Here is a 13,851-nt window from a genome sequence, read left to right on the forward strand (position 1 = left end):
ACAAGAATGCCCTTATTTTGGGGCGGTCTTTAATTTTTGCTCATTAAATTGGTGGTCTTTAATTTTTGCCCTTCGTTAGAATCCCTTGGTTTCGGGTTCGAACCCACACTCAGTTAAAAATTTAATTTATTTTTTCAAGATTGAGTTTGAATTCGCAAGGCAGAGATTTGCATGCTTGCAAAACTTTGCCTCAGGCAGAATTTTGCTACCTTCAGGCAGAGTTTGAAACTCTGCCTTAAGGTAGAGTTTGCAGTCAAACTCTACCTTAAGGTAGAGTTTTGCCTTTGGGCATGCCAAAACTCCACCTCAAGGCAAAACTCTGTCTTATGGCATAACTTTGGCTCGAACAGGCCTAACTTTGCTACATAACTCTGCCTTGTGAAATTGTCTTTTTTTTTTTTTTTTAAAAATACTGAGCCGGGGTTCGAACCCCAAATCTCATGGTATTAGACGAAAGGGACAAAAATTAAAGACCGCCAATTTGAGGTGCAAAAATTAAAGACCAAAGGCATTTGAAGGGCACTCCGCACAAAAAAATGATTTTCCTCTGCAAACTTTTGTACTTAGGCCCAAAGGAAAAAAAGTAATACAATCAAATCATATTTTGTCGGTTTTTAATACATTTTTTTGCACGAATTGTCCTTCAAAGGCGATGGTATTTTATTTTTGCCCCTCAAATTGCTGGTCTTTAATTCTTGCACTTCGCTTAAAAAATTGGCTAAAAATATTTCGAGGTTCTGGGTTCGAACCCCGCTCAGTTAAAAAAAAAAAATCGCAAGACAAGGCTTCGCGAAAAGTCTGCCTTACAAGGCAGACTTAAAATTCTGCCTTACAAGGCAGACTTAAAATTCTGCCTTACACTCTGTTTGGATTATTTTTACACATCGTTTCATAATGTAGTATTGTATTGTTTTATATTGTATCGTACTGTACTGTTTTGTAGATACAATGTTTGGATATATTATACTGTGTGCTGCTGTCTAATAATTTTTTTTGGTTTGGTTGACTGTATCGTACTGTACTGTAATTGATATGTTTACGAAAATACCCTTAACTATTGTAAATGTTAAATTTACCAATAATTACTAATCAAAATATTTTACTATAACTTCTTTCAACTAATTTGTCAAAAATTATATGCATTGTAAATATATTAAAGTTCTAACGAACAATAACTAAGTAGTAGTAACGAACAAGAGTTTAGCAAAAGAAAAAAAAAATTAACGAACAAGAGTTTAGCCAAAAAAATATACATGTAAAAGTTCATTATATATATATATATATGATTCAAATAAAGATAAATAAAATACTGATGAATAGTAAAATTAATTTCTAAGGAACAATAACAGAGTAGTAGTAACGAAAAGCTTTTTACCAAAAAGTAGAAGGAGACAAAGAGGAAGAAAAAAAAAAAAAAGCTGAGAGGAGATGTACAAGAAGTTGACGAGAAGAAGAAGGAAGTTGTATGGCAAGGCGTTTTGGGTGGAGTTAAATAATACAAGGTAAAGAGTAAAATATGATTATGAAATATCAAGTAAGGACATAATTGGAACAATAAATTAGGTAACGATGGGATAAGACAAAATCGGTTGTTACATTTAATAGCCTTTTCGTTGTTACGTAACAACGGATATAACAATACCATACAATACATTTTAGATAACAATCAAAACAAATATTGTGTTAAGGTAATTTTTTTTCTGCCTTAAGGCATTTTTTTAAATTTCTTTGCTGGAATTATACGAAAGTTAGGCCCGAATAGGCCTAATTTTGCAACGAAACTCTGCCTTGCGATTTTTTTTTACTGAACCGGGGTTCAAACCTAGAACCTCGGGGTATTTTAGGAGAAGAACAAAAATTAAAGACCAAAGAATTTGAGGGGCAAAAATTAAAGACCACCCCGAATAAGGGCAATCATGCGAATTGCACTTTAAAAATCAAATCTAATCAAACATAAAAAATAAAAAAAATCATTTTTTCCCGATTTGATTTGGTTTTCGGTTTGATTCGATTTATCGGTTTCCCGTGAACAACCCTACTTTCCACCCCGAATAAGGGCATATCATTGTTGTTGTTGTTACATGGTCACATCGTAGACATCTTTGAATAATTTGGAACATCATTTTCTTTTACCATAATACATTGTCCTGACTCTAAAATCCCCAAGCTGTTATCACTCGCCTTTCATCAAACATGACCACACGATGTAAGTTTTTCCTTAAAAAAAGGAAATTCCAGAAAACATAATCCTGTTAAATTCATTAATAATTTTTTTTGAGTAATTTAAGCATTTAAAATTTTCTGACTCTATTAATCTCTATTCACGTTAGATAGAATTATTGAAAGAGTATCCACTTGACCAATCACTTGTCAAAAAAGAAAAAAAACGAAAAGGGCCCTAAAATTCAACTATTGAAAATGGTCAAAATCATCCATCAACCTCTTACCATCCACCTATTGGGTTTAAAATACCCTTATTCCTAACAGGAATATTCTCATTAGACACGTGGCATTTTTCTATTGGTTGGCTTATAAAATTAATTAAACTAATTGACCAACCCAAGTGCCCTCACCACACGACCCCCATCCCCACCCCCCGTGAATTTTTTTTTTTTTTTTTGAAAAAAAAGTTGACGTTTGCATACCCCCGCACCCTACCCCTCCCCCGCACCCCTACCCTCCCCCCCCGACGCAAAAAAATTAATATTTTTAAAAAAAAGTTTTGAGCGTTTTTTTGGGTTTTTTTTTACATGGTCACATCGTAGACATCTTTGAATAATTTGGAACATCAAAACTTTTTTTTTCAAAATATTTTACCATAATACATTGTCCTGACTCTAAAATCCCCAAGATATTTTTTTTTTGGTAACTCAATTACATTTCATTTTAAACATGACATTTTACACACCTTTTTACTAGATGTAAGTTTTTTTTTGCCTTAAAAAACGCAAAATTCGTTTTTTTTGGGTTTTTTGCAGAAAACATAATCCTGTTAAATTCATTAATAATTTTTTTTGAGTAATTTAAGCATTTAAAAATTAATTTTGACTAGAAAAATGACTATTAATCTCTATTCACGTTAGATAGAATTATTGAAAGAGTATCCACTTGACCAATCACTTGTCAAAAAAGAAAAAAAAAAAGGTCAGAAGCAACATAATTATGACTTATGAGGTCTGCACAAATAATTTCCCATCATTAATCAATCTTCTTTATCTTGATGCCACAACAATGTTCAGATCAAACCACTAATTACGGATCTCACTCAAAAAAAATTCTTCTCTTTTATTTTTTGTGGAAATAAGTGCCTTAAATGTATCAAATTATCTCATAATAACTGTGAAAATTTGCTCGAAACAAAAAAAGAAACAAGAGAAGAGAAGTCCTCGAGCAAGATTCGAAATTAGTGGTTTCATCCAAGTTAATATAAGAAAGAAAAGTTCAAGAGTCTACCATGATTCACAACTCGAAATAAAAAATTATGAAACTTGTAGATGTACAAATTTATTGAATGGGTTTACCATTAAAGATAATATATATACATGCTTCGTGAAGATATTGAATGTTGATATTTTTATTTCTCAAAGGTGTTTATGTTTATTTCCAGTACTAACTGTGGTGTACATGACAGAGGGTGTGCGGATTGACGAGGGCGAGTCGAAGATATGGACTGACATGTTTCTAAGCTGACAAGCTTCCGAAAAAGGGTGTATGCTACACTTTAGGCGAATGTTATGTCGGAATGAAAAAAGAAAGTGAAGAGATTTATAAGACATAATAAAGTGTATAAGGTACGCGTTTTTTGGCTCTATGAAGACGTAGTTTAAGGGACAAATCTGTAAGGTCTGATGGTCCAAAAAAAAACACGTGTCAATTGTACTTGGGTTGTGCCAAATGCAGTATTGAAATCTGACACTTAGCATGGTGGTGGAGCAAACCTAAATAAGGACGCTGAATCCTTAAGGGGTGCATGTGATGCCGATGACGGAGGCAGAGTTGAAGAGAAGGATTAACATGCTTCCAGGTTGTTGGGCTTCCAAAAAAGGGTGCATGTTACACCTTAGGTGAATCTCTTATAGGAATGACAGAAAAAAGTGAAATGCTTTATAAGACATAACACAAGTTTAAATGGTTCGTGGGCTTTGAACTCAATAATAACGTAACATGAGAAAAATATCCATGAAATCTACTGTATCAAAACGAACAATATGATGCCGTGAGCACTGTAACACTTATAACTTCACAACAACTTTTTTGATCTCCATTAAAGGCATACTTTTTTTTTTTTTTTTTAATTTTTTTTGGTTTTCACTCGGTCGTTGAAATCATTTCTAGCTTTTAACTTTTTGTGTAATGCAAATAATACAGATACGTTACAAGGGCATTAACATATTCATTTCAAATGCATGAATTCTATACAGACACGTTACAAGGACATGAAACATATTCATTCGAAATGAATTATGTACCATTTGATGTAATCGTCCGTTAATTTCATTCATCTCCATTACTTATGTAAAATCTCCTATTTGCAAACTTACGACTCTTGTAATCTCCTATATAAGAAGTTACACCGGTGAACATAAAACACACCAAAAACATCTTCTTCCTCTCTTTTTCTCAAGTCAATTTTTGGGCAATTATTTTGGGCAACCTCCAAACTTCCAAGCACAAGTGCACGTGTTTGGAAGAGCTGTGGAGCTTTGGGGAGTGATCGGCCTTAACGATTTGCACCGGAGTCGGGCTGAAATCGATTTCAAGGCAGTGGCTTGCCATGACATAGTGTTTGTAATAATTCAGTTACTACTTTTAATTCCAAGTTAAATATCAATACGGTAGTAAGTTAAATATCAATACTGTAGTATTTTCTTTCTAATATTGGGTACTCGCATTGGGGTCCGACTAAATCCAGGTTTGTGTCGCGAAGTCCCATACTGGGGGAAAACTACTCCTTAACATATGTGACTTTGTACTCAGGAGGATTAGAACCTGAGACATTTCATTAAGGATGAAGGAGTGCTTGTCACTCCGCTGATTGATTATTAGAGGCATACTCTACTCGTAAAGACAACCCAAAACATGAAGAGAATATTCTACTTTTGAGAAAATGAAAAGAAAAAGAAAGCCTTTTTTCCATATAGAAGCATGCAGAGAGGAGCAAGTAAAAGGAAATAAATGGGTGATAAAGATGGCACTCCAATTCCCTGAACATGAAGCAATTAGAGAAAGTGTCACTCAACTAAAAACATTGAGTAGTATTAGACTACTATTAGTATTAATTAGTTAGTCAATTACTTTATCCTCTGTCTGAGTCAGCTACTTGTTATTGGAAATATGAACACAGTGGCGTGGACAAGAATATCATCGTGTCTTTGTCAGTTTCTTTCTATTCTTTATGCATTTGTTTATGTATCAACAATCATACATCACACTGAGCTACCAATCCTTGATTAAGCGAAACTAATATTTAATAATTCCATAGAGTCATTTTAGCACCTTCTCATATAAAAATAAAGTAGGGTTAAAGTTATGTTGGTGCTTTAATTATTTGTAAATTCTGATTTTCATTCTTATAATATTTGACTAAGCATATTTAATCTTTACCTAATTCAAATGTGCGTTTTGATCCCTTTATTTTTATTAAACCGTTCAACCATTTAATTATTCATGTATTATGTTAGCGGTAATATAGATATAAAAATTGTTCAAATATAAACACTTCCAACATAAAGAGACCAAAAAACATATTTCACTTAATTAAAGATTAAATGTATCAAATATCATAAAAACTAAAATTAAATTTTATAAATAACTGAAGAATTAAAAGTGCTATTATCACTATAAAGTATCACATGATAGGTACCTTTCTTTTTGAAACTCAATACATGAAACTAAAATAAGTAACTTCTGAAGACTGAAGAGTACTTTTTACTCAAAAAATCTTGGTCTATGAGAAAAGTAAATGCGATTAGAGTAAATTAATAGTACTAAAAGTACAAAACTTCAAATTCCTAAATCTTGGTCTGTATGAGTGCCTTATATTTATTCCATCCTATTCAAATTCATACGCTGCTAGGTGGGCATGTCCACAGAATTTAATATTTCAATAATAGTAGTATTGTATATCTTAAATTATTTTTACGTAGTTGTCAACCTAACTTCTCCTTTTCGACTTTAAAGACAATAGTTTATGAAAACTCACGTAAAGAGTTATATTTTGCTTATTAACAAAATAAAAATTACTTGACTTTGATTAAGTAAATAGAAGTCTAAAGTTCATTAGAATACAAGTGTTATCTAATCCCATTCCTCTTTCATTTCATAAACAACATTTTCTATACATTCTTTTTTCATCAAACTAACGTTTTAGTTTAACTGCTTGTATTTACACGCAAATTATATAACCAAGATTTTGTTGTATGAATGAGATATTTCTATTCTTAACTCGGGGGAAATTTAGTGTTAGTAACTAAATTTTGAATTTAATCTTTTATATATATTTAGATAATTTCTTAATACAAATACAAATTTTGACTAAAATTACTGAGTTAGGCCAAATCTGTACATAATCTTCTAGCTCCGTCCCTACCTTAACTACAAATCTTGCATTCGAACCATATCAATGGAGAAACCCTTGTTGGAAGCGTTGTTCCCCTTTATACGTTCCGACACGAATCTGAATTAGTCGAATTAATAAATTTAAGATGTCAGATGATTAAATAAAAAATATACAAGTAAATTGTGAAGTGGGGAGGCTATCCCCTTTAATAGGTTCTGACGCGAATCTAATTTAGTTGGACAAGCAAATTTTAAGATACCAAATAAATTATGAAATGAGGGTTTTGGTGGTGATGGTGGGCTGGGGTGTGTGTGGGTGGGGGGGGGGTGGCGCAGTTAAAAATTGGAAATTAGAAACATTCCAAAGAGGCATTAGAAAGGGCAAAAAGAAACATTACAAAGAGGGGAAGAAGATAACAAAATGGACAAGAAAAGGGACCAAAAAAACCAAATCAAATCAAAACAAAATAAAGTAAAGCAAAACCCAAACCCCCCATGAGAATAGACCAGAAAGTACTCTCTCATAAACAAACAGAAACCAGTAAAATCAGGAAAAAACCATAGCAAAAGTTGGAACAAAAAGCAAAACAGAAACCCTCACACACACACACACACACACACACAACTACAACTACAGTTCAAAAAAAAGCTTCTCTTTTGTATCTTACCAATCCCTTTCATTTCTACTCTTTCTTTTCAATAAGTCTTTCTGTTTTTTGTTAACCTGTCAGTTCAACTTCAACAGTTCAACCCCATCCATTTTCCCTCCCAATGCCACCCAATATGGTCCCTCTTGTCATGCATTAAACACTATACTCCATGTTACCTCTCAGGTTGGGAACAAAATGGTGGTCTTTTTCTTTCATAATATGTGTTCAAAATTTGGTCTTTTTAATACATTTTTGTATGTGGGTACTTATCAAGATTCCATTTTTTTGATCTTATTAAGCTAATTTAACTCTTTTCTTGACTAAATAAGCAAATGGGTATTCAATATTTCTCATAATATGTGTGCAAGAATTGGTTCTGTGGGTACTTATCAAGATTCCATTTTTTGATCTTATTATGCTAATTTTACACTTTACTTGAATAAATAAGCAAATGGGGTTTCAATATTTATTCATAATTGGTTGTTTTAACATATTTCTGTATGTGGGTACTTATCAAGATTCCATTTTTTTAATCTCCTTGTGTTAATTTTACTCTTTGCTTGAATAAATAAGCAAATGGGGTTTCAATATTTCTTCATAAGTAGTTGTTTTAACACATTTCACGTATGTGAGTACTTATCAAGATTCCATTTTTTGATCTTGTTATGCCAAATTTACTTTTTTCTTGACTAAATAAGCAAATAGGTATTCATAGCTGAAAATGGAAATGGTGAATGTTCAGTTCTTGTCTGTTTCAACTGTGTGATTTCTTGCTGTTTTTGGGTTTACCTTTTTCTTCAGATCTAATTTTAGCTTATTTGAGTTAATTGTAATGGAAATGTTTGGTTGTGGGTTGATTGATGATTTGATTGTTGAACTGATTCACTAGGTATTTGATGAAATCAAAGTTGAGAAGGAATTAGGGGTTTGTTTGTTGGTGTGTAATTTTTTTTTTTGAAATGGATGGGAGAATGAAGAAGTACAGGCAATTGAGTCCAGACAGAGCAAAAGTTTGGACCGAAAAATCGCCTAAGTATCAACAGCAACAGCCACGGTTGACTAATGGCAAAGTGCCGGTAGTATACTATCTTAGTAGAAATCGACAGCTTGAACATCCTCATTTCATTGAAGTACCCTTGTCTTCCTCTGATGGTCTCTACTTGAGAGGTAATGCATTTTTGTAAAAATATGTTTGATAACTAATATGATTGATTGTAAATCTGTATTGGAATTTATTTTGTGTTGTTGTACCTTTGAAGATGTAATTGAGAGGCTTAACGTTTTGAGAGGTCGAGGAATGGCTTCGTTATACTCATGGTCTTGCAAGAGGTATGGATTGTTCAACAATTTTGGTTTTGTTGTCAAATTTGGCTTTAAATGGAAGATATAACTATTTACTTGATTATGAAAACAGAAGCTACAAGAATGGTTTCGTGTGGCATGATCTTTGTGAAGATGACCTTATTCTTCCTGCTCATGGTAATGAATATGTTCTAAAAGGCTCAGAGCTTTTCGATGAATCCGATGCAGGTAGTTTATACCTTCTTTATAGAATTGTAAACTTTGAACCACTTGATTGTTAGGGATCGTTTGATAGGGTGTATTAGGTAGAATAATGCTGGTCTAAAATGTTTGGTTGCATATCTCACTTATGTACAACTACTACCACACCCTATTTAGTACTATTCTTATACCTAGTAAACCAGGGGTTAACAATACTGGTACTATTCTTATACACCCTATTTGGTACTACTCTTGATAATGCAATGCATGTTATTTTTAATACAACAAACCAAACAGTCGATAAGAAATAATGCCAACATAACTAATCCCAACATTACTAATTCCAGAATTACTAATCTCATCTCTACATAACCTGTCTTCGAACTAAACAACCCTTTGGTGTAAGTTGCGGGTGTTACTGCAATAAATTGGACTAATGGAGTGATGGATGAGTTTGGCTGCACAAATTCATCATCGGAAGTCTCTTGCTACTAAAGTTCCCTTTTATTCTGAATGGTTACAATTTTGAGATCATTAGTGTGCTTATAAACCAACTATGAGTAAACTGGCTTTTTTCTTCCAGGCCGCTTCAGTCCTGCTGCAAATGTTAGATTGTCAAACCAAAAGCTACTGCCAGAACCACAATCCTCTAGAAGCCAAGACGATACCTCGTCTTCTTCTAGCATGAATGAAAAAGGTATAAAGAATTCTCAAGACGATGAATCCCCACCTCCTGTTCAACAATCAGGTTCTTCAGCGGTATCTCCTCAGTCGTCCAGTGCTGATAAAAGCTCTTCATGGAACGGTTCATTAAGCTTGACAGAGTACAAGATCTATAAAACCGAAGGCCTAGCCGATGCTTCAACTCAGACCGATGAAAATGCAAGCAAAACTAGACCTCCAGAGACTTGCACGAGAGGTGTTTCTACAGATGACGGGTCTATGGAGCCTGAAAATAATGAAATTCATGAGGTTCCAGTTCAACCAACAAATAAATCTGCACAGCAATGCCGGGAGACAGTATCGCCTGCTCCGTCCTCGTCAAGTGCATCGTCATCAGGTGGTAGAACAGATACCTTGGAATCCCTCATCAGAGCTGATATTAATAAGCTCAACAGCTTTAGAATAATTGAAGGGGAGGAGTTTCGGGTTCCAAAAACTAAGCTAAAGCCTTCAAATGTGCTGATGCAACTAATTTCTTGTGGATCAGTTTCAGTAAAGGATCATACTTTTGGCCTTATTCCTACTTACAGGCCGAGATTTTCGCATTCAAAATTTCCGTCTCCTCTGTTCTCAACCTCGTTATCTTTAGGAGATCTTGATTGCCTGGCAGAGAATCCTAGGTTTATGGGTTTGAAGTTGGAAGATAAGGAATACTTTAGCGGCAGCTTACTTGAGACAAATATGACCAAGGAACCTACTCTTCTAAAGCGGTCGTCGTCCTACAATGCTGACAGGTTGCTCTTTTTTGCTATTCTCTTCCAGCACTACTCTCTTTGTTTCATTTTGTTTGTCTTAGTTTAACTCGGCAAGGAGTTTAAGAAAGTAAAAACTACAAGACTTTCGAATTTTTTGGTCCTAAACTAAAGATATGTATAATGTCCAAAATGCCCTTTAATCTTGGGAACATGCCATGTGGGATGTTGGAATTACAAAGTTGTCAAATTAGGAAAGAGGCATTCTTTCTGAAATAGACTAAAAAGGAAAGTAAGACAAACAAATTGAAACGGAGGGAGTAGAATCACTTACTATGTAATTAATAGATGCTTTACCAATATGACTGTTCAGACTTATTGCCTGTTGGAAAATCCTTTGGGTTTGTAAAACCATAGTTTTATTGCAGTAATCTGACAATACGTAGCTGCTAAATTTTGCTTATTTGATTTCCTTCAGTTTTAATCATGTCAACATTCATATTGCAAGTCATAGGACAGCTTTCATATTTAGTTATTTTGTCCTTCCTCACGGTGGTTGTCTTTATATTATCTTCTTTGCATTATGGGAACAAATTCAGTATCTTTGACAATGGTTAAGAAGAAACCCTCTTATTAATTAATTTAAACTTGAAATACCGCCTAATTGGTCTTGTCCATGAGTTAGTGAAGGTTGGTTCTTGTCCATGATGTAATTGGTCTTCAAGACCAAGAATTCTTTGCTTGATTTTGCATGCCATTCCAAATGTTGAGTTGGAAGCTGGATTTGTTGATGCAGGACAAATAAAGAACTAGGAGATTCAGTTGAAGACAAAGAGGAGAAAAAAGCAGGCACGAAGTGCATTCCACGTTCCATCAAGGTTTCCCTGAATAAGCAGCAGGCAAGAAGCGAGTCAATGAAATCTCCTCTTTCCGAAGGTCCTAGAATCTCATCGGATAGAATAGGCAGTTCACGGACCCTTACATCTGACACATCCTGTGGAGGAAGCAAGCGAATTACAGAGCCATCACCTGGCAATAGACACTCAAATAGAATAGACTCTTTCAGAGAGGAGAAAGACAATGTGATCAAAATTGAAGAAAGTTAAGTATCACTGACTAAACTAAAGGTATGTTATTTTCCTTGTTATCGAATATTGTTGGTTGAAATGTTTTCCTTGTTTCTTTCAACAGGCTTGCTTCAGGAGCTCGGGTTATAATACAGTCGAGGGGAGCTGTTGACAACGATGAACATTAGGCGACCATAAGGTTTTGGTTAACTAAGTGGGGAATTTTGTTAATCTTGTAACTACTTGTCCTACTTTTAACTTTCCAAACATGTTTTGTAAATGCCAAATAGGGAAAAGCATGAAGTAAATCAAGTATTTGCTGATAGGGACAATTAGTTAGTTTTGAGCTGGTTCTATTGTACCTACCATTGGATTTTTTTATCTCTCTTTTCCTTTCTTTAGTTTTCTGGTGCATAATTGCCATTGAAATGATCAAGTGTTCCACTTTCAATTTAGTCAACTAAGTAAATCTAAGCAATCATTTGGCTGTCTTATTTTGTCTTTGCAGTTTTATCTTATGTGTCAAAAAGAATGTAGGGACGATAGCATTCAAAAGCTTGAGGAAATAAAGACTATATAAAATAAGCTCTTGCTTCTCTATAATAGGGTAGCGGGGAGAATGATAGTTTTGTTTTAGTAAAATGGATATACATCTCAAAGCATTTCTCGACGACCATTCTCAATATTATTCCTTGAAGAAAGCTCGAACCTACACGCTCTTTAACATGAGATTTTTATTCTTGTATGTCTACAAGTTCAACACTACCATGAGTATAATATTTATCGAATGCATTGTATGATATGAAATATATTGACAAAGATGAATCCGGTCATATCATAATAGGGGACCAACTTGAACATCCAGCTACTTTGTTTTGGATTGTTGGGAGAATACAATTTCTGCTATATATATGCAAAAGATGTCAAATCAAACCTATTTCTTTATTCACTCACCGAGCTGAATAGCGTTATAATAGTGATACGTTAAAAAACTGAGATAAAAAATTGTATAGTTAAACCTTGTTATTCTATTTGGTTAAACCAAATTCTTTCTCATGTTTAATGTTAAGAAACAAATTATTCACACCTATATTTTATGATACCCTTCTTCCCGCCCAAATATCAGTTAAAATAAGAAGCATTGTGAACTTTTATACATTGAAAATTCTGTCTTGATGCAATTAAATAAGGCCAATTAGGACATAATAAAAAGTTAAAAACACTTTGAATTTTGAAATGAGATTGAAGAGTAAAAAGACAAAAAGAGTAACCAAGGGAGCATGGGATTCCACTGGCCAATTGAGCTTTTTGTGATGCTTTGACTTTAGTATTGATGACTCACTCACTGACTTTTTGAAAAGGTCAAAATAAAACTTTTACCTCGGTTCTTCAACAATTTAAATAAGACGACAAAACAAGAAAATGCACTCTCACCTGAGTGAATTTTTTTATTACCTGCTTCCTCCATCCCAAATTAGCATTTACTTTAGCTAAAATATTTCGTCCCAATTTATGTAATATAGTTTGAGTAAGCATGAAGTTTAAGAAAAAAATGAAGCCCAAGTTTAAGAAAGAATAAAGCTTAAGTTTAAGAAAAAAATGAAGACTTTTAAAATTGTCTAAAACAAGTCATAAATATTTGTGTGACTGTAAATCATTTCACTAAGGGTAAAATAAGAAGTTTTAAGTTAAATTATTTACAAATGTAGAAATGTATCATTCTTTTTGGGACAAACTTAAAAGTAAAGTGTGTCACATAAATTGAGATAGAGGAGTATCACTTCATGAATTCCGGATTAAAGTTGACAATTATTTTTAACTATATCATTCACGGGTCATTTGGTTTATGGACTAAATTATCCCGGGATTTTGGCCTCAGGATAAATTTATACTGTCAACCAAACAGATTATGAATTTAATATCAGAGGATATCCCACCTTAGCTCGTGTACCAAACGACCCCTTAATATTAAAGAAGAATGCACGATATCTAAGAAGAAGCACACAATTTACTTCTATTAAATAGGCAAAATTTAGTAAATTATAAAAAAGTTAACACGACCATCAAAATGAGATGGAGGGAGTTAAAGATAAATTTGAAAATCACCAAATCTTTGTCCTAAGAGGCTCTTAAGGGAGCTAAGCGTGGTTGTCGAGAACTTGGATTAAATTAATCCCTACATTATGAGAGTGATGAAGATTGCAGATAATGTACTATTTATAGATAGTTGTTTAATTTATACTGTAGTATGAATTTGAAGTAAACTTGAGTCGGTGTTTAGTCTCTTTTATGAACACTCTTTTGAAAAATAATTTGAAATACAAAAACAGCGTATTTCAATAATGCATACAAGTTGAGAATGTTAAGGAAATAAACTACAACAATAATATTCTCAGTTTTAAATAATGTTATATAGCTATAAACACTTTTCTGCTTAACAAAATCATGATTTAATTTTAATCATAGTCGAATTAAATCGCGATGGAAGTACAATAGGAATATGCATAAGCAAGAATTAGTCAAATTGTAGAAGTCATTGTATTAAAAATTGGATAGACAATGTATACAGTAAATGCGTGTTTGATTTAAAACTATAGAAGGATTTGAAAATGGGTTTGAGGAGACCCCGTAGGTTTATCCTTTCGGGTGCTTTATGCA

General features: G+C 33.4%; 1 protein-coding gene across 3 annotated transcripts; it reads left to right on the forward strand.

Annotated features, from left to right (window-relative positions):
- The first annotated feature begins 7,005 nt into the window (after window positions 1-7,005).
- LOC132065378 (protein SOSEKI 3) lies at window positions 7,006-11,685 on the forward strand. 3 transcript variants are annotated; one of them, XM_059458758.1, is made up of 7 exons: window positions 7,006-7,391; window positions 8,098-8,375; window positions 8,468-8,537; window positions 8,623-8,738; window positions 9,295-10,168; window positions 10,923-11,227; window positions 11,318-11,685. In XM_059458758.1, the coding sequence occupies exons 2-7, from the start codon at window positions 8,168-8,170 to the stop codon at window positions 11,341-11,343; spliced, it is 1,599 nt and encodes a 532-aa protein (XP_059314741.1). In that variant the 5' UTR covers window positions 7,006-7,391; window positions 8,098-8,167; the 3' UTR covers window positions 11,344-11,685. The 3 variants fall into 3 exon arrangements, with proteins under 3 accessions (XP_059314741.1, XP_059314740.1, XP_059314739.1); XM_059458757.1 differs by lacking the exon at window positions 7,006-7,391 and adding an exon at window positions 7,487-7,586 and having other exon boundaries at window positions 10,923-11,226; window positions 11,316-11,685; XM_059458756.1 differs by lacking the exon at window positions 7,006-7,391 and adding an exon at window positions 7,500-7,590 and having other exon boundaries at window positions 10,923-11,226; window positions 11,316-11,685.
- Window positions 11,686-13,851: the final 2,166 nt, after the last annotated feature.

This window comes from Lycium ferocissimum, chromosome 7, assembly GCF_029784015.1.
Source record: "Lycium ferocissimum isolate CSIRO_LF1 chromosome 7, AGI_CSIRO_Lferr_CH_V1, whole genome shotgun sequence".
Lineage (NCBI taxonomy): Eukaryota > Viridiplantae > Streptophyta > Magnoliopsida > Solanales > Solanaceae > Lycium > Lycium ferocissimum.

Coding starts and splice junctions, on each gene's coding strand:
- LOC132065378 (XM_059458757.1), top strand. CDS start 8,168: ATGGATGGGAGAATGAAGAAGTACAGGCAATTGAGTCCAGACAGAGCA. Junction 8,538..8,622: donor TACTCATGGTCTTGCAAGAG/GTATGGATTGTT, acceptor TTATGAAAACAG/AAGCTACAAGAATGGTTTCG. Junction 10,169..10,922: donor TCGTCCTACAATGCTGACAG/GTTGCTCTTTTT, acceptor TTGTTGATGCAG/GACAAATAAAGAACTAGGAG.